Source organism: Antennarius striatus, chromosome 19 (assembly GCF_040054535.1).
Source record: "Antennarius striatus isolate MH-2024 chromosome 19, ASM4005453v1, whole genome shotgun sequence".
Classification (NCBI taxonomy): Eukaryota; Metazoa; Chordata; class Actinopteri; order Lophiiformes; family Antennariidae; genus Antennarius; species Antennarius striatus.
Window position 1 is genome coordinate 17,593,407 of NC_090794.1, and position 21,643 is coordinate 17,615,049.

At 45.5% G+C, this 21,643-nt stretch overlaps 1 protein-coding gene across 1 annotated transcript in view; it reads right to left on the reverse strand.

Annotated features, from left to right (window-relative positions):
- Positions 1 to 21,406, reverse strand: part of rev3l (REV3 like, DNA directed polymerase zeta catalytic subunit) — a 52,548-nt gene extending 31,142 nt beyond the window's left edge. Inside the window, exon 1 of the mRNA XM_068343161.1 lies at positions 20,733 to 21,406. Coding sequence (XP_068199262.1) covers positions 20,733 to 20,871 — 139 coding nt within the window. The 5' untranslated portion in view covers positions 20,872 to 21,406. The remainder of the gene's footprint in view (positions 1 to 20,732) is intronic.
- Between the last annotated feature and the right edge of the window lie 237 nt (positions 21,407 to 21,643).

The following is a 21,643-nucleotide window of genomic DNA, read 5'->3' on the forward strand; positions in this document are numbered from 1 at the left end:
GCAGCAGGACAAGAAACATCGTATTAAGGATACGAGCTCTAGTTTTACAGTTGAGGAAACTTTTCAAACATTTTTCAATCTGAAATGTCAAACATTTATTTACAAATTCTAGAATTGTCGTGAAATTAAATGATTTCTGCTCCACTGGCTGAACAAACAATACAATTTCAGGAAGTTACTTTGGTTCTGGTGCGTTATGATGGGATTTCATCACAAACATTTCACACTTTGCAGTCTGAGATTAATCAATAATGAAAATAGTTGTGGTTGCACCCACTAACATACACTCCATTGTGTGTTACAGTATAAACCAAGCAGGTATTGTGTATATCAATGCAGGCCTGTGAACTGAATGCTATGTTCTTCTGTAATACAAAGTCTTTTGCTTCCACTGTTGCCGTGACAACATGGACATGGGGTACAGACTGCAAAGTGAGTCACGGAGGAGGAGGAAAACAGAAAACTAACAAAAGTCAGGCAAGTTAAGCTTATTTGATACAACAAATCACAAAACCCCGTTAAAATAATGCGTGACAAATCCGTCAGTGGGACATATCCGCTATTCCTTACGCCAAGGAGAAGATGAGCGACCCTGAGAGTCAAAATTAAAATCATCTTTCCTCGGTCATGCTTGCCTCGGTCACATGACTACCTTCTTAAAGGGGACGCTCTCGCTGCTAACACAGAATACATTACCGCTAAAGCGAAACTCGGAAAACGCACAAAAAAACAAACGTTTTTGGGAAGTTTCTTTGTGCAGCGTCAAAGAGCCAGTGAGGAGACAGAGGAAAAACCTACGACTACAAAGAAAAAGATGTAAATATCAGTTTTTCTGGTGGTATAGTTTCATTTTGTTGTATTTATTCAGCACACCCTACAGAACCGTCCGAGAAATATTGTCTGACGTTAATCTGATCAGTGGAGCAAAAAAGGGTGTGTCCACCACTGATCTACAGTAAAGAGCTGATCAATAAAATGTATTTACAGTATTTAACTCCAGGGCTTTCTTCTGAGTGTGTTCATTTTCACATTCATTCATTCATTCATTCATTCATTCATTCATTCATCACACATTCTTGTTTCAGATTCTACATGTGGGGGAACAGTAAAAAACAAGTCACCAAGCCCAGACAAATCCAGATTCATGTCAGTGTTTCTGAACGAGGTTCAGCACTAATGAGACTTTTTCAGACAGAGTCTCTGTCGGAGTGGAACGTGAGCTGAGCAGCAGCTTTACTGTGACTTCCCTTACAGAGACTATTAAATCTACTGACGGGTAACAATTGAGATGGATGGAGTGAGCAGTTAAGGCTCCACAGATCTTTTTTCTACCCTCCCTTATACTTTCTAAACAAGCACTGCAAGGAAACAAAGACGGATGAGCGCGACAACGAGCCAGCAATGCTGCTCACAACGGACAGGAACACAATGTTAAAGTAGGCCAACAGCTACACTACCCCACAGAAACAGAGAGGAAGAGTCCTGCAGGCAGACTGATGTGAAGTGAGGTCAGCCGGCGCTGAGACTCGCAGATCCAGTATTTATAACAAAGGGGCGTCGTGACATCATCACTCGCAGACAGGCGAGTCATCTGAGGTGAACCGTGCTGCAGACACCCTGCTGCCACGCACTTCCTGTGGGATTAGCCTACAGTCTTCATCAGCAACAGAATAAATAACAACAGCCGTGTGAAAAACAACACAGGCTGGGGGGGCTGAAGCTCCCAAAGCGTCGCCCCTCCTCACGGATCAGTCACCAGCGACGGTGCTGATGGTCACACAGGAGGAGGCAGCACTGAGCGGGGGCTCCAGACCTGTCTGCACATGCCCAGAGACATGCCCGGTCCTCTTCCTCACCACCGGGGTGGAAGAGGAGGGAGGTTTCCGGCACCGTTCTCTAACTTGCAAATTCTCTGTCCCTACGCAACACTACGACAAATGATACGCCCGAGGTAATGCCACGGACCCCCAGGGGCACGATCACTGCAGGCACAGGGGGGAGCTTCCAAAAGGAGGAAGGAATATTATCAGCAGCTCTCTGCGCAGCGATGCACACGACGAACAGGAGGAGAGGCTGATCAGGAGGAGATGTGGTGCTGAAAGACAATGAGCTGCTGGGAGCAGACGAGTGCTGGACTGCATCCGATGTGGCTGTGCTCTGCAGCAGCGCTGGAGTGAAGGCAGCAGCATCCTGCAGCTCCCCCAGGAGCCCAGACAGCATCACAGTCACACTGCTCTGCCAATGAAACGGTCACAAATGACTGATTATTATTACCACAGATCAATTCCACAGTCATTACGTGACAAAGAGGTGGAGTCACATTCATATAAACACCTCTGACGTTTTCTGCTTCTCTGCATCATTTTAAATCAAAGGGTTTTGGACTATTGTTCAGACACAATGAGAAACCTAATGAGAAGCATAAACACATCACCTTTGGATGAAATGTTCTGACATTTCAACACCATAAAAATGAGGTCTCTCCATTGGCTGAAAGCCATCTGTGATTGAATTTGAATATCAAACCAAACCCTTGCCTTTGTGGGCTGGATTCTGTTTCCGACATGGTCTTGTTGTCTGTCTTTATCAAATTTTGCTTCCGTTTTTCATCAATTATGAAAATATATTTATTGAATTTTAAAGGTAAAATCTTTTCTTTCTTTTTTTTTACATAGACAAAGAAAAAACAATATGCGGTGGATCCATATCTGAAGGTACCGACAACAGAGAATGGATGCAGGACAGGGGATGCAAATGGACAGGCTCATGATGAACAGCTGAATCTCCTCCAGTCGGAAGCAGAGAGCAGGGAGCAGGGTGTGTGTGTGTGTGTGTGTGTGTGTGTGTGTGTGTGTGTGTGTGTGTGTGTGTGTGTGTGTGTTGGCAGTGCTACACAAAGGCTGGCAGCCACTCATGAGGTGAGGACGGCACGCGTCTCTTCTGCCGTGTCAACACAGAGTCTCTCTCTCTCACACACACACACACACATGTACACACACACACACACACACACACACAAACACACACCACAGGCAGCCAATGCCAGCTTCTCGTACAGTTACTAGGCAACGGCAAAGTAAAAAGCCCTGACGGGTAGCGGCAGAGATAAACAAGTGATTCTTCCCACCCAGCTGGTCAGCCAGACAGAGGAAGACAGTGTGTGAGAAAGAACGGAGTCAACAAACCTGAGGAAGAACGTAAAGAGAAAGTGTGTGGGAAAGAGAAAGAAGAGTTGGGAAGACAGGAACACACCGCAGACAACAACAGAGTAATGAAGGAGGGCGTGTCTACGTCTGGCCATGAGGTAGAAGATCAGCTGAGTGGGGCAACAACAGAACAGTATCTTCAGTGGGAATGTTCTGGTGTGGTGACCTGGACCTTCAACGTCTGGGGAGTGTTCCACTAAGCCTGCAACACAAAGTACCAGCTCTCATCCTCACTGTGGTTTCTATGGCGATCCAGTGCCCCTCTTCCACCCTGATGATCTGCATGAACACACTACTTTACAGTACCACCTATGATACAGCTCCAGTCGGGCTGAGCAGGCACTAAGAGGTCACTAGACACATAAAAGACAACTGATTGGTCAGTTATGTGTGTGTGTGTGTGTGTGTGTGTGTGTGTGTGTGTGTGTGTGTGTGTGTGTGTGTGGGGAGTGTGTGACTGTTTTCCTCAGCGCTCCCAGCCTCACTCCTACCAGAGGATTTGCAAGTAGAATGGGTGGGTAGGGGGGTTCAGCTTCAGGTCCTTATCTCTCCTGGACCAGTACTGAGGTAGAGGAGGGACACTTTCTCATGCTAAGCTACACCTGGGTGACAGAAGCCCCGCTCCACCAGTCGGTCAGCGCAGCAGTCAGCCAGCAGCAGGCAGCCAGCAGCAGGCAGCCATGAAGCAGTTCATCAGTGGATGGTGTAGACGACGCATTCGTTAACGTCTTGATGGACACGCTCCTCATTAGCCAGTTGGCCAAGTTGGGTCTTCCTGCTTCTACGCTAACAAAAAGCACGTTTGTGGATGTGGAGCAGAAATGCTGACAGCTGAGCTCCATTTCTCTCCCTTTATCAGTATTTTGCTTTTTCTTTACAGCCAACAAAAAGTCTAGAGATGGTAAAAAACTGTTTGGGTCGGTCTGGCTGGTGAGCAGGGGCTGAAGGGGGTCAGGATGGAGTCAGGTAGCCCTTCCCGTTATCTAGCTGTAGCTGAAATCACAGTTCCGATTGGGTTGTTTTTTGTAAAATATTTCCATCTTACTTCATGGAAATTATGTTCAAACACAAAGTTCTCTTTTCTGTTACTGCCTGCTGAACCAAAGGAAGAACATCACGCAGTCATTTCTCAAAAGAAAGATCAACGGGTCCAGAGATTCTTCCAGGAATACTGCTGCACAAACCAAAAGCAATCCTGTAATCCATGAACAGTAATTACGTTCAGATTGTAGCAATTAGTCATCCTCAAGCTGTACATGTAACTGCAGTGAAAATCCATTACTCACACATTCCACATGTGAATGGAGGTGTGGACAGAGCTACCACAGGGTGGAGTCGAGGACCACGTGGGTAAATGAAATAATTTAAACTTGGTAAAAATTAAAACAAGTCAGGGGGGCGCTGTGTGGAATCTAGACCTGAGAGCTCACACCACCTGGAGCACAGCAGGCGTGTGTTACAACCCATAGCTGTCATGACGGCTGTCAGGCCTACAAAATGAGGTTATGTCAGGCTATTCAGTGTGAACAAAATACTACATAAACAACACATATGCTCTCCATCTGTCGCTGTTAGTCAAGGTACAGGTAAAACCTCGTCTTACCTCATTAACCGGTTCCTGGTTCGACTTAAGTCGAAAAACAATGTAAGTTGAATTAACTCGTCTCCAGGCTAGACTGAAGATAAAAATTCCTTGTTCTGTACTTAACTTTATGTATGAATGCATTTACAATAATATTTGATGAACACAAATTTATATTAAGCTCACAAACAATTAAATGTTGTTTTTTTATTTAATACAAAAAAACATCACCATCTAGTCTTCAGCAGCTTCTTCCTCATTGTGGGTCACGGGGTTGCTAAGGGCTAATAATATGATATTATATGTTTCTGTTCTGAGTTATTGTACAGTAACATGGTATTATGTGCTTTTAGCGGTTTACTACTTATTTTATGATCCTGGGCTTGCGCTAGCCATTCGCCATAGGCGAAGTAAGTTCCATATGGCTACAAGGTTTTTAGCCTATGTAGCCGCAGTGGCATTCTTATTTTTAGGAAAAAAAAGGCTAAAACTTACAACTATTTTGGACTCGCGAAAATCCCCGAGCGATAACGACCCAAACACTCCCAATCATTAAATATGCACTCGGGTCATGACCGCCTCTCGTCCAATGGAAAAATAGGATTCTTTTTTAACAAGCTAAACCCGTGAATTGGTGTACGATAAGGCGAGGAAAGGAAAATAACAATCCAGTGTTTTATAGTAGTTTTGCGTTAAAATCTTAATTGAACAACAAATGGTGAATGCTGAGAGGGGGGGGGATGGTGACAGACCGATCAGAAAGTCAATGAAAGATATTATCAATAATTGTTTGTGGTCTTAGACTTGTGATCCCTATGACCAGCAGGAATAACCAGCGATGCATAAATGTGTTTTCACCTCGCTTGATATTTTATATGCCTTTTTAAATTGAAATGAAAAATCACATTATCGAATTAAAAAAACAAAAAACAACAACTATGGCATACCAATGGTGTCTAAGTCAAAGTTAAAATGTCCTCTAGTCCAAGTAAAACTTACAAGTAAAACACTGAGTAATATTTTGTATGACTGTATCTTCACATAGTGAATGCAAGTTTTCAATGGTTGAATCTTACATTCATACCTGCATAAAGTAGGACAGAAATAAAGAGAGTTCAGCTTGAACTAATGACTTTATTGTATTTTTGTAGGTAAACTGAACACAAGATTTTGTCCTCAGAATGCAGGAAAACAACCCCATTTTCTAAAAAGTTTCCCAGAAATTGGCTTTTACACTGAGCCACAGTGGCTTAGTCATACTAGCTCCTAGTGCTAGTAAGCCAGGATTCTAATATTTGTGGTGGACAGAAGTAAAGGGGAGTAATATGATGTAATATTGACTATTACTTTTCCATTTTTTTAAACGTGTAATCAACTCGAAACAACATAAGCAAAGGTTTACCTCTATTGACAAAATATTAAAAAAGAGTTCTATAATGTCTATAATGTTCAAGACACTGAAGATTTTGAACAGAGTCCAAAATCTGCATCTGTACCTGGATGTTCTCCAGAATCCTATGAACTCTCACTTGGCCCATGTTAAGGTTTATCAATACAAAACATTTCAACATGATTTAAAGACAATGAAATCATAAAACATAGGTAAGTGCACAGCCTCCTCACACCCTCTTGGGTTAGGAAATGCAATATTATGCAGAGTTGGTAGATTCCAGAGTCCCTTCAGCAGCCCCACACCCTGAAGACAGCAGTCTAGTAAAGTTTACATCCAAACAGGAAAGTTTGTGAAGTTTGTGTTGGTTCATTGGAATTCTTCAGTATGTGGACACAGAAAGATCAGGGAAAGGAGATTAGGACAAATAAAACAAACTCCACCAGGAAGCTCTGCGCCACATTGCATCTATTTCAACCAGTAAGCCACAGGAAGTCCACAAATCCTGTTTTACTTAATTACAGTTTCCACTGTGGACAGACTCCTGTATTATTCCCTGTGCAGACATGTCTCCGTTCACCTGTCCTCCTAGTGTTGGTTCTGTTTTTCTCAGATAGAAACACATGTCGATGCAGACATACAAGCACGCCCCCCCCCCACCCACACACACACACACACACAAATCCTTGGGCGTTTGTATGAAACCTGAAGTGCTTCTGTTATCTCTGAATAAATAATTAGTCAGAAACAAGCAGAAACAAGAACCAAGGCAGTCAGAGACCTCAGCATCCCGCCATGGGTAGGTCGGGGTACCCTGAAAGGAGTGCCTGACGAGTGCAGTACCTGACAAGCACTAGCTTTGACCATAGATCAAAGCTAGTGCATAGGCAGATCAAAGCACTAGCTTTGATCTACGGTCTTATTCACACTGGCCTTCTCCCTCGTCTTTATCTTATCCGGTTCCTGAGTGTACAAAAGTTGAAATTTGACCTTGACTTACTTTCCTCAAGGTCAAGGTCCTCATCTCATTTTCATCCCCTTTGCTGCCTGAGTCATGTGTTTTTTGTTTCATCTTTCTATCTGCAACGGTTGTGAAGATATTTGGTGGACATACGAACGGACGGACGGATGGACGAACCAACACATTAACACTGACAATCACAACACATCACCGCTTCGCGGTGTAATGACTAGGCTCCAAGACAAGACCAGTGAATGGATGCTTCCTCTGCTAAGCTGGCAGAGGAGCTGGCTCCACCCTCATGTTCTAATGAGTTAATGGCTGGATGTGTGTGGTCACCACCCGGAGCAACGCCGCCCAGTGCCAGACCTGTTCCAGTAAATGTAGGGTCTGCTGCTCTTCCATCAACAAGTTTCAAAGAGACAGGCTTTCACCAGATTCACTGTTGAGTCGGTACAGAGACACACACAATGATTCAAGTTCCACCGCGTGTCTGAGCAGAGCAGAATTACTCCAACAAGAGGAGGGCTGAACAAAGGAGGATGACAAGCCCTGAATCACACTGTCTAATGGATGCACTCCCGTCATCTGCTCCTTAGATTAACTGCTGGGGAGGCGACGGGGAGGGGGCGACACAAAGGAGCAGTCAGCTACCAGCGCCAGCCTGAGCAGAAGCTCTCTGCGCTATAAAGTAATTACACAGGCCTGCACTGAGGTCACATCTCAGCGGAGGGGCTGGGATGCTGAAGTCCTGGACGGTCAAACCCAGTCTCCATGTGGGGGGGGGGGTTCCATCGCTTCTAGAGCGAAGGTGAATGAAGGACTGTAAATGAATATGGCTGGAGCTGTTAAAATATGGTTGTGAACAATTACCTCAAAGGGCTTCCAAAAGTAATCATCTAAAATCAGAAGAAAAGACAACGGCTGATTAAGAGTGGAATATCACAAAAGAGCCTCAATGTCAAGCAGCCAAGTTTGGATCATATTATGGGGTGTTGCTTCTCCAGTGAGGGAGACCTGTTTGCAGTTGTACCTCCAGATGAGAGCTGCTCAACATGACGGCTCCTATCTCTAATAACTGGTATGTCGAGCGGCTCGTATCTTGAGGTATTACAGAAGTTCATTCTCAGCATTAAGGACAATTTCCTGATAATATTCTAAATATAAACCTCCTTCATAAGGAAGCTGCTGGGAATGTAATCACACATTAGTGCTTCCCCACCCCTTTAACAATGCAATGCAAACTGGACACCAGTGATCCGGTTCACAGATGGCCCACTCCATGACTCCACCTTGGTTTGAACAAATGGGAAAAAGTGGCTTCGGTCAAATGAATTTAATATCTCCAGAACCAAATGATGTGTATCATTTCCCAGTTTAATCCAACGCAGTCAGACGATAATAGTTGAGATTCATAATAAGGAACAGAGTCAGCGCCCCATTTATTCCTTGATGACCACTTTGCATCCCGCCTGTCTCACCACTCCAGCAGAGCCTGCAGGAAGACAGACAGGGAGGTCCTTCTGCCAGCTATCCCCTAATGGGTCCCTGGCCGAGGAGCCAGGCGGCACAGTAGAGCCACTTATCTGAGCCGACAGGATGACCATGAGCAGATGGCGACTTGGAGGATGATTTATACCAGACCTTCATTAAGAGGACAACACATAAATTCATCAATACTCATAAATGCAGAAACTAAAATCAATGATTGCTGCAGTGAGGTTCTGCCCAGCCTAAGTAGTGATATTTCAGGCTGGTCTTCCTCATGCTTGTTCTTGTTAAGGGTATTGGAACGGCTGACAAAGAAGAGCACAAACGGAGAACTCAAAAGAAAGATGCCTACAGATGGGATGTGATGAGAACTACAGATAATGCAGGACAATAATGGGAGAAATACTCCGCCAGCAACATCATCATCACAATGACATCAACAGTCTAAAAATGCAGCCTTCAAAACAGCCCTTGAAGCAGAAGAATCTTCTGGTGCTGGATCTGTTATGAGAGAAACTTAAAAATGGAAACAACATTGGCTGGACCTGACCCTCCTGTACAGACAACAACCCTGAAAATATTTATTAACGAACAAATCGTACAAAAATATCAGTTTTAAGAATTTTGTCAGTCTTCTTTTCGGCAAAAAATTAAATTAAAAACGTCTGAATGACAAAATTCATCTACGTGTCGTTAATTAAGCTGTGTTCATCATCGCTCAGAAAACAATTTCAATTAAAAATGACTACAGTAATGGAATATTCAGCTGGTGCTGACGTACACAAGGGAAGAGGACGAACCACAGCAAAAGTAAAATTATAGAACAGACATTAACAGTTAACAGCTAAACTAGCACTGTTTCAAAGACATAGCATCTTTTAAAATCTCCGTAACAACAAATGAGGTAATCTGTCATCTCTGCTGGTCTGTAATCCCGTGCTGCGTTTGTGCAGGACAAGGACTGTTGGTCTATAAACAAACTGTAAACACATGCAACATGTTCAATCCAAACACAAACCCATCTCTCTGAGGGCTCAGAGTGTGCAGAGAGTCTACAGTAACATGGTCCAGCCTGCATCGTCCACACCACATCCACGGTTACCAAGGATACCATTCATCCTGAATGAGTCAGACGCTCCATCTCAGTGAGGTCAGCTCACACTGGAGGGACTCTCAGGATGCAGAGGGTGTGTGTGTGTGTGTGTGTGTGTGTGTGTGTGTGTGTGTGTGTGTGTACAGACTGTTACAACAGAAGCTCATTCTATAGATGGAAAATATCAAACCAGCCCAGGATCCTGGACCAAAGCTGCGGATCGAATGACGCTTTCCTCTCACAACCCAACCTTTATTGTCTCCACCAGTGTTCCTGTGCTATACTGTTGCTTACTACATTTCACGTAATCCACCTCCATCCAGAGTCCATGATAATCCAGGATGGAGGGTTGTGTGGAGCTGAATGAACACGGCCCTATCAAACTAAAGCGACACCACAGAGCTACCTCAGGCCTGTCAAACAAAGAAAGATTTCATAAATCAGGAAAATTAAGGGTTAACTTTGGGTCTTCAGTACTACATCATTTCACCTTAGTACATCGCCGTGGAAACTGATGCTGCATACCCACTTTGCAACAAATACGATATTTAAGTTGTTTGTTAACTGTAATTTGTTATAAATGCATATCTGAAATCATTTTACATTAAGTTAGTTACAATTAGAAAATTAATAATATTACTAAACAGTGTCTTCAGTGGGAGGGGGAGATGAAGTGTCAGCATGTGGGCTGTATACGACCTGCTCCAGAAACAGAACCAACCACCAGAATGAGCTTCAAGACAATGACATGAAAAATTTACCCAGAAATCCCTTCAGTTTATTCCCTGACCACACAAGTTACAATAATCACTCAGACCAGACATGGAGATGGAAATACAAACTCTGTCCTCATGACTCAGTAAGCTCTTGACGCCAATGAAACTTATCTCAACGACAGCACTACCTAAGAGTACGAGCTAATCTTTCATCTGAATGGAGACGAAGAGAAGATGGAGCTCAGTACCACCTTTTAAAGGGACTGGTCCATCGATTGTCCTGTTCTGCTAGAAGGAAACCAGACCCAACAACGAGTGAGTACAGCTGGCTCCAGGGATCAGGTTTACACTGTAATCAGATGGTTTTACGTTTTAGTAGTTTTGATTAGTAAAATAGTTTTTCCATGTATCGCTAGTATGGTATAGCATACATAAAACTCCTCCAGTCCAACAGAATCTGTGCTTGGGAACAGCTGATTACAGGTCACACGTCCAGCACGCAGGAGGACACCTAACGCTGCAACTGGATCCTCAAAGGTTAAGGCAATCCTGCACATCCATCCTGTATCAGCCTGTATTCACAAACATCCTGGTCATCAGGTCTTGGGATTATAATCCGCTGGTCAAACAAAGAGAACACGAGACAGTAAGATGTTAATAGTTAGCCATGGGTGTGAACCAGAGCCCAGCTGTGTGTTGAGATGAGGGAATGGAGCTAATAGGTTGAGGAGAAGCTTAACACAGTAGGAAAGTTTCCCTTCAGAGAGACATTTTGCCTTCACTGCAGTTTAAGGGGACAACACAAGCTTATAATAAATATATATATATATCCCAAAGTACTACACCACCTGAAGCCTCTGGGCATAAAAAGTCCATCAAATGAAATCATTACAAATTCATAGAGGTGGAGAAAGAAAGACTGGTGGTTGTGATGGGTTACTCTCCTGTGGGTCAAATACTAGACAGAAATACCTCTAGGGTAAAACTCTCCTGGGGGGCCAGTACACTACAGCAGAGAGGCTTGGGGGAGTGAATAAACCCTGGACTACTCCAGGGACACAAAGGACACGTCCCATTATTTGCACTCACTAATGAACGACCAGCTTCTTATTGCTCAGGCATGCAAGTGTGTGGATAAGAAGAGGTGAGGTAGGTTCAGAGAGGAACTGAAAGGGTTTGAGGACTGAGGGGAGGGACAGGGGTATGACACGGGTAAGGGGCGGGGGGGGGTGTGTGACGGGGGTTAGGGGCAAAGGTCAGGCTTGCTCTAGTTGTAAACACCGGCTCTCTGGCCAGCCCTCCTTTGGAGAGCAGTCCAGGACAATCTCAGTGTAACCCCATGAAGGAGGGGAGGACGGGTCGGGTGGAGGGAGTGGGCGGGGGGGCAGCATGGAAAACAAAAGAATGTAGAAAGCAAGAGAAGCAGGGGAGGGTTGGTGGAGGCAGCATACACAGAGGAAGAGGAGGGCTGTGGCCAGCAGAGGGAAACTCACCAGGGAGCCTGCACCTCCCCACTAGACACCCTCATTCATGGACTCTAGTCCAGTGGTCCCCAACCCCCGGGTTGTGGACTGGGTCAATCGGTACTGGTCGCGTCATTTTATTTTGTGGGGTGGGGGTGGGGACCAGTGGTGTAGCACACAGCTTAACACCCCCAGCTCTCTGGTCATCATCTTCTGCCGTGATGCTGACCACAGGACGGAGTCTTCTGACAAACTGGCACCACGTCTCTGTAGCGCCACAGTCTGACAATGAAGCGTCTGGTTTCCCTCACTGAGCAAAGGTTCTGGTTCCAGTCTCTGAACGGGTGTGCCAAAGCTAAACCTGCTCACAGTCAGTATTGGGATATAACTAAATTAAATTCTACTTTCCACTGATGGAGAGTAGGATTAGTATTCCACATCCCACGCCGTAATGCTGCTCTTGTGTCATCTAGCATTATAGATCTAGAACAGACATTTGTGCTTCGCAGCCATGACAAGACAGCTTCAGCTCACTGAGATGAAACAGACAGGATTTCATGGATATCCACTGCTGAGAAGTTCACCATATGGACAGTGTCACAGACGTGAAATAATCATGATGGTAACGAAGAAAAAAGTAAGAGTAATATTTGTACCTATTTCAATTAGCCTGACAGTGAGGAGCTGGATTCCAGACGCAACACTGTGTAAGAAATAGTTCCACAACTGTAAATGATGGAGTGTTGACAACTGTTCACGTCACATGTTAATCATATGACTTCAACAGGGAACACACCCCTGACATACTTGCATAGATCAAAGATCAAAGCTAATACTCTGACCTACTGTCTCTGATCAAAGCACTAGCTTTGATCTATGGTCTTACTCACACTGGCCTTCTCCCTCGTCTTTCTATCTTATCCGGTTCCTGAGTGTACAAAAGTTGAAATTTGACTTTGACCTAGTTTTCTCAAGGTCATCATGTCATTTTCATCCCCTTTGCTGCCTGAGTCATGTGCTTTTTGTTTCATCTCTCTATCTGCAACGGTTGCGAAGATATTTGATGTACTAACGAACGAACGAACGGACGAACACTCAACACTGACAGTTACAATACATCACCGCTTTGAAGCGGGACGTAAGAATACTCCAAAAACGGTGATGTCATAACATGCATATTCATGGCGTGATTAGTCTGTACATTGGTGATGTACATCCAGATTATAATCTGAATCCTCTAGTGGGGATTCAGATATGGATCCTGATTTGGCCATAGTTCTACAAAGGACCATTGTGCTTCTGATTGAGGGGTGTTCAGTCAAGAATCCGACCCCCCCTCCTGCTCCCTCATGTAATACATTATGTAAATACACTCATTATGGTATTATGGTATGGTAATTAGCATTTTCTCCATTCCGTATCTCTCCAGTTACTGGAGATTCATATCTAAGGAATTGTTGATCAAATATGATGCACCTCAGGAGGAGGAGGAGGAAGAGGAGGAGGAAGATGAAAAACGAGACTCAATTAAATGAGCAGGAAAGACAGCATAAAAAGACTTGGCACAATAAAATGTCTCCATTTTCGAAAAGAGAAAAAAAAAAAAGGGAAGGGATGGCACAGATTTTATAATAACCATGTAGAGTACAGGTTGGCGCCGAGCGGTTGCCACGGCGCTACAGGATGATGTGTGTGTTTGTGTGGGTCCACACTCGCTCTCTGATCAGGTTGACAATCTCTCACCAGACAACAAGCAGAGATTTCCGAGCTCTGCCTGCCCTCCTTTTCTCAGCTCGGATGAAATTTGATATTCACAGCACGTCCTGCTCTCCATCGCACATCAGAAGGAGTAGAGACGCCAGCTTGGCTGGTGCATTGGGCGAGCGAGACTCACACACATGCTCACTCGCTCGCTCTCTCGTCAGCGCTCTTCCCTCCCTCGTTCCAGCGATCCACTCTGGATCTCACAGGGGCGGCCGTAAAGACACAAAGAACCGCAGCCGAGACGCAACCGTGACAGGAGGGGGTTACAGCCCAGCAGAAGGAGGCCTGAGCTCTGAGTCAGAGGCGTAGAGCCCCCAAAAGAGTCAGAGAGCTTCACAGAACACAGCCGGAGAGCATCAGCCAGTCTCAAGGAGTCAATGGCCAGAGAAGCAGCCAACAAGCCGCCTGCTTCATCAACACAGGCTTACATTAAAACTACAGTCTGACTAACAAACACAAGCTGAGCTATTTTTAGAGCCGGCTTTCGGAATATCCCAACCCCCTCTCATCTTTAATAAGCTGCCCTCAAACTGACTGGAATTAAATTAGTCTGAAACAACTTTTGGTTCCCATCGCAGCTCTTGGATTGAAAATCAATGGCGTACAGACGTGTCGTCAGAAACAGACACTAAAGAGACATGATTAGCATTCCTCAGTGATCACAATACAACACAACAACACAAAAGGCTGTTTGGAGACATTTCTAGGGGTGTCATTAAGTTAACTCATTGGCTGGCAGAGCTTTGTACTAACAAATCTCTTTTGGTGGACCCATGATGCTTCACTCAGAGCGACACTGTGTTCGGTGAGCTCTGACATACACAAACTCTGTCTACTTCTTCCTGATTCTCCATCCTCTGTCCCGTGACTGGATCAGTTGTCATGACGCTAAATTCCATAATTAGTAGCCTGATTTTAAGTGTCAGCTCCACCAGACCGTCCCCCAGGCCTTCCTGTTGGAAAATATAATTGACGTCTATGTCAGCGAGTGAGTTAATACTAAATTTAGGACCACATCAAAGTCAGGAACTGTCCCTTGATTAGTCAGTAAGGCCAGCGCTCCACTCAAGATGTAACACGTCTGAACCATGTGCCCACGTTAAAAATGAAGGTAGAATTAGAGTAAATCTCTGACTTCTCTTTGAATCATTTTCCAACTTCTGATCCCGACATGCTCAATCAAAACAGAATGAAAAATGCAATAACAATGTGTGCACTTATCAAGTTTATAGTGTTAAATGGCATCATCATCATCATCATGATTATTAAAGAGCTCAGCGGTGCATTCCTGTAATAAATGATGGTCCGACTCAGCCCCAATTCACTGACACATTTTCTGTTAAAGATTACAGACAGAACCACTGAGTGTCTTTGTGTGTGTGTGTGTGTGTGTGTGTGTGTGTGTACTGTATGTATATGCTTGAGCATGTCGCCTACACACACATATCCAGGCCTAATTAAAGCCCATCCTGAATGAATGGCCCAGCACGGTCAGTTCAAAGCAAGTCAAGCTGCCAAATTCTTTCAGTGTTTTTTAACAAGGTCTTAATGTGCTTTGAAACGCTGCAGAGTTCTCCTGCAGTGCTGCCAATGGCCCTGGGGGGGGCACAGAGTGGGGAGTCTCCCTCGCTCCAGCTCAGACAGCAGAGGTCCTCCTCTTCCTCTCCGTAGGCAGAATGATGTAGGAGGAGAGAGGACGAGCCAGACACCAGGCAGAGGACCTGAAATGACCCAAACCTCTTTGCCAACAGAGGAGTCTCTCTTCTGCCTGCACAAACCTCCAACAGAGGTCCTCATCAGACGCTGCATTGGCTTTCACCCCACGTCAGCTCTCAAGGCGAGTGTCAACACTGTTGTATATAGCGTTTAATGTAGGTGGGGGTGTCAGCAGTACCGTAATTCACATTACAGAATTAGCAGCTGTAGAAACAAAGCATGTGGTTACAGTGACAGGGAATGATGGGAGCGGCAGTTTGATTACTCATCACCAGTAGGTCAAGGTTGTCGTGATTGGAACTCTAGAAAGGGTTCTAGAGTCGCTACATCACAGCAACAACAGTGAACACTGAGTCAATGCCGTCACCGTCTGGACGAGAAAAGTTCTTCATCTGTAACATTCACATCATTTTTTACAAGGGCTGCACGATTCAGGAAAACAGTGAATTTCAATTAAGTTGTCTACAACTAAAATCACGATTCTCTGGCATCATTTCTTCACCAGATTTAATGTTTAATGCATTGTCTAATCTAGACCTGTCTCTCTTTCTAATCTAGACCCGTCTCTCTTCTAATCTAGACATGTCTCTTTCTCATCTAGATCTGTCTTTCTAATCTAGACCCATCTCTCTTTCTAATCTAGACCTGTCTCTCTTTCTAATCTAGACCTGTCTCTCTTTCTAATGTAGACCAGTCTCTCTTTCTAATCTAGACCTGTCTCTCTTTCTAATGTAGACCTGTCTCTCTTTCTAATGTAGACCCGTCTCTCTTTCTAATCTAGACCCATCTCTCTTTCTAATCTAGACCCATCTCTCTTTCTAATCTAGACCAGTCTCTCTTTCTAATCTAGACCTGTCTCTCTTTCTAATGTAGACCAGTCTCTCTTTCTAATGTAGACCTGTCTCTCTTTCTAATGTAGACCAGTCTCTCTTTCTAATCTAGACCTGTCTCTCTTTCTAATGTAGACCCGTCTCTCTTTCTAATCTAGACCTGTCCTTCTCGGTCACTCTCCTTTGCTGTCTGACTGAAACACTTCTCCTGCCATGACTTTCTACTACACTGATCATGTGGTGTAAATCCACTTTGTCATAGTCTGACATCAGTGATGCATTCAGGGGCGTTTGGATTCTCTAGACAAATGTAGCAGCGCTTGTTTGTGACGCAGCTCATGAAATAAAGTGCAGAAGAATCACCATCATCTAGAAATGAGATTGCATGCACTGTAGGTGTGAGTCAAGATCACAAGTTAATCACAGTTAATCAGGAAGCCCTACTTCTCACCGGCTTTACTTTGATTTTTCTACTCTCTTGAGGATGGCTCCATGATGTGTAATACATAGTGTGGAACTTGAGGCTGAACGTGCATTTAGGTGAGGATGTGAGGGGCTCATGAAGAAGACACTACACAACTTTTACACTTTGTGTTCAGGTTAAGGAACGAATGAAACGCATTGTTATTGATGGTAAACAGATGCAGGCTTCAACACAGTTTACCATGTTGATACATTTGTAGGGGACAGATACCAGAGAACAGTCAGGTATTCACAACTAAACCCAAGCGTCAAGCAGCTGCAGGCATTAATGCAGAGTCAGTGACTCGGTGTGAGTGGAGGTGAATCGACACGCGGTGGGAGGAGGACTACTGCAGTGTGAGGATGTGCACTCGACAGTGATGCCTTCGGATACCCAGTGAGGTGCCAGAGGGACCCACTAAGGCCATCAATCAGACTGGATGGGCTGCAGCAGCAGCAAGGACACTGAGGCAGAAGCTGAGCACTCACAGCTCCTTCAGCACCAGAGAGACCCTCTCAGGTAGTCAGGTCGTCCCCCCCGTCCACTGGTTTAGCACACATCATATGGGCTGACATGTCACCATGGTAATACACAGGTACACCATGTCATGTTGTGTGTATAAAACCTGGTGAGCTTCAAACGTTTCAGAGAAAATCATTTAGTATTCCTATTACAATTTTAATTTTCAATAATCTAAATTGTATCATCTAAATAATCCCACAGATTATCTCAGTTCAGTGTGCTGTTCGAAGACGAGACAAGCTGCTCCCAGACACCAGTTTCTTTTGTTCATTATACAGTATCTCGTGTCTTCTTCAGGGCATCTAGGAGGTTATCAGGAGCTACCCGGACTTTAAAAAAGCTTGGTCACAAGTAACGCTGCTAATCTCATACAATGTGATTACACTGAAAATGCCAGATAAGTTCCAAGAGGAGAAAAGTTAAATAAACTCCTCAGCATCTCTGCTTGTTCTCTAGTCAAAGACATCCTGTAGCAATCAGGCGTTTGTATGGACAGCTCTGCACATGGTCCACACAGGCCTGAATCTGTTCACCAAAACCCTGGAAATAATTTGGAATCAAGTATAACAGGGTGTGACTGGAGACACGATGAAATAAATTATACATCAGAACAAAGACAGACGATTTATCACCGTGTCACATGGCCAGATCACTGAAACTGGATCAGTGGAAATGATCTCATTTGATTAAACAATTTCAAGCGAATGGAACAGCAGAGAGGGGGATAATGTAACCATAATGACTGACTGGGGGGGGGGGCAAACTGTTCAGGAGACAATGACCTTTTGAGTCCTTCTCAAGCTGCCTCTTATCCCGTTAATGAATCCGGGAGGAATCCCTTCCGAGGGCATTAAGGCTTCCCCTGGAGAGAGCTGAACCTGGGGGGTGAGGCCCAGAGGGGAGGAAGACGCCCTCAGCTTTATACCTCCCTGTACTTCATGCGTGGCCCCCCCAAAGTCAGATGTATTGGTCACACACTTCCTCCTCTACTCGTCTACACACACACTCAATAAAGACTCAAGTGCACATGTCTTCACGAGACACCACAACAGTGTGTCTCCTGCTGTCACGGGGCCCGGGGCCTGTCAGTGAAGCTGGAGGGGGGTCTCGTCGGCATCGGTGGGGGGGGGGGGGTTGTGGAGATCAATGCTGTCAGGCTTCAAAGTTTAGCGCCGCCGCTAGTCTGAGCAGTGTGGGAAGAAACTGGGAAGGAAGGCTGTTTACAAGCCCGGGATACGTCAACCAGCACCACACACACACACACACACACACCCACACCCACCCACCCACCCACACACACACACACACACACACACACACAGCTTTATTAACAGCGCATACAGACAGTATTGATCACCATAACTGAATGTACAGGAGGCGGGACACCCAGGCTGGATGAATACTAAGAGTTCAAGAGAGGGAAGAAACCAGGAAGCAGAGGGTTGGATTACACAACGCTGATTGGTCAGAGTGTGTACGGCTTAGGTCAGAGAAGGACAGCGAACACAACGCCTGAGGTTGTACACCGCTGACTGCCTACGCCAGGGTAAACACACTGACGAGATAACAGCTGACACACATATTAAGCAAAACAGCTCGCAGACCTCTCCCTTAAGGCCAGACAGTAACGCTCACTGTGGGTGAAACGGGAAACACTGTAAGGTGGCTCCTTTTCTGGAGGTGTTGTCTTTCCTGAGTTCCCTAGAAGGAGAGAGAGAAAAAAAAAAGAGCTCTCTGCTTCTCAATGTGTTCCAGATGGTGAGGAACTCCACTGGTGGAGAAGCAGCGCCGGACTCCAGCCGTCACACGGAGACACGACGAGAGCAAGGGGAGTTACACTGTGACAACAGCTCCATACAAACCCAATCCTACGCTGGCTTTGTGGAATTAAAGTAGGTTCTGTAAGATTTCAATAAGGAAAGGCTTTAAAACTTCCACTGGGACACTGACATGTGGTCAACTGTCACATAAATATCAGGAATGTTGAGCAATGAGGTGTAATCAGAAGTACCGACACCCCTCTACAGTGAAACACACACACACACACACACACACACACACACACACACACACACACACACACACACACACACACACAAGCTGTCTTTCAGATCTATCACCTATCAATCACAATTTCCCTATAAACATCTGTCTCTACATTTTGGACCAGAAATCTGATATCCCAACATATTTTGCCACATAAGACAAAGAAAAGATCTTCTGTCATTGATCAATTCATTTCTCTGATGATCGCAGTCTTGGATCATACATGAAATTATTCCCATATCAGCATTCAGTGCACAAGATCACCAAACTGTACAGTCTTATTTCTGTGCTGTTTCCATTGGATTTATTGTTCTTGAATCACTGTTGATGATTTCTCACACTACCCAGACTGCCTCTGCTGCAGTGTGTGTGTATTTATGTGTGTGTGTGTGTGTGTGTGTGTGTGTGTGTGTGTGTGTGTGCGCGCACATGCATGAAGCACCCTCATATTAAATCATGCAGGTTCCTGACAGCACCAGAATAGCGCTGACACCCTAACCCCGTCCTCCTGTCCAGGTCTCTGCTCTGCCCCGTGGGTCGCTGGGAGGTATTTCCTGTTGGACACTGCTGTGGGTCATAGCTGGACTCCCGTTTCCCCCAGTGGGGATCAATCCTGATAAAAATACACACAGAGGCTGTTGTGCAGTGGTGTAACCCTAGTGCTGTAGAGAGGGCACAACAGCCACAAGAGGATTTGTCAGTGGTGATAATGGTGAGTCCCTGTGTAGGAGCTGATTCTATTGTTTTGCAGGATTGGGTATTAAGGTACCCAGAATGCCTAGCTCTAATGGATTTATTAGAGCACAGGGCGAAGCTACAGTAAACCTTGACCCCACCTCAGTACAGTGTGTACATGTAAAAGGTTTTTTTTTTAATCCATGAGGATCCAATATATTATTGGATGCATCCCCACACTGTGCAGGGCTGTATTTTCATTCATCACGTCTCATGCATATTAATGTCTCTTCATGACGGCACGGACACCAGGGCTTTGGCTGCTTTTGCATCACTGCTGCTGCACATAATCTCGCTGTTTGCTTCAATTTCAACAACAAATGATCACTTTTCCTTCCTCTTCACGTATATTTTTTATTATGTTGCTCCGAAACATCCAAGGCGGGCAGCGCGCTGAGGTCTCACCTGTCCACGCTCCACAGGTTGTTATAGACACACAAAAAACCCACTTTAAAGGGTCCCCAAACGCCTCATGGGGATTAAACGGAGGCTGTCGGCCACCAACGCGCCGCGATGGAGCGAGGGAGAGAAAACAGAGCGGAGTCATCCGTGGAAAGGGGAGCAGAGGAGGTCTGCGCCGCACCGGCGGGCTACGCCGCGTCGGTACAACAAGCCCCCCCCGCCGGTCCTCATCTGGAACCGTTACATGGACCCGACACACGCAGGTTTACCAAACACACACACACACACACACACACACACACACACACACACACACACACACACACACACACACACACAGGAGCTGTCTGACCTGAAGGCGTCGCGCCGAATATCCTCACCACCGGCACTTTCCTCACGTCGCTGTCCCTGAACTCGGAGCGGCACACGTCCAGGTCCGTGACGGGACTGGCCAGGTAGAAGTCCGCGCTCACGATGCGGACGGCGAACATGACGGCCGCCTCCCTCACGGGGTGTCCGCCCGACGCGAAACGCGAACGGCTACTGCTGGGAGTCCATAGGCTGCGCGGAGCTCGCTGGCCGGCCGACAGCAGGCTGCTGGCTCGCTGTCACGGCGCTGAAAACAAGCACAAAGCGGCGGGGAAGCCCGGCTGTGTCCCATGAAATCACGAACAAAGCCCCCCCTGGCCCCGAGCTGCCGCCGCGGACAGCTAAACTCGACAACGGCGGGGAATTCTGCGGGGCTCCGCAGCTGTCGGGTCCATGTTGGAGTTGGTTTGTGGCTGCTCCGTGGCTGTGGGTGTCTCCGCGGTGTTTCTGTTTCGGTCAGGAAGACGGTCCCTGTCGCTTCCGGGATGTACGGTTATCTTTCCAAATCACGCCTCAGAACTAGTCCCAGCCAGTCCCGGTCGGCCAGACGCTCAGCGGAGCTGCTGCTTCCATAACAGGCTCGGCGGACCGCGCTAGCAAAGCCGCGGCGGAGGTAAGCTAGCTACACAGCACCAGGACAGGACTTCCGGTTTGACTTTTCACAATAAAGGTACTGTTGGCTAGACCAACAGACCCTGCTAACCAAAGATTAAGTCATTTATTTTAGATGACTCATTTGTCATATTTGTTTATGCAATATATATATATATATATATATATATATATATATATATATATATATATATATATATATATATAATAGTGACAGAGTTGGTGTTTTTATCGCGTTACAAACAGGTTGTCTAAATATATTACTTATGCAATAAATCCATA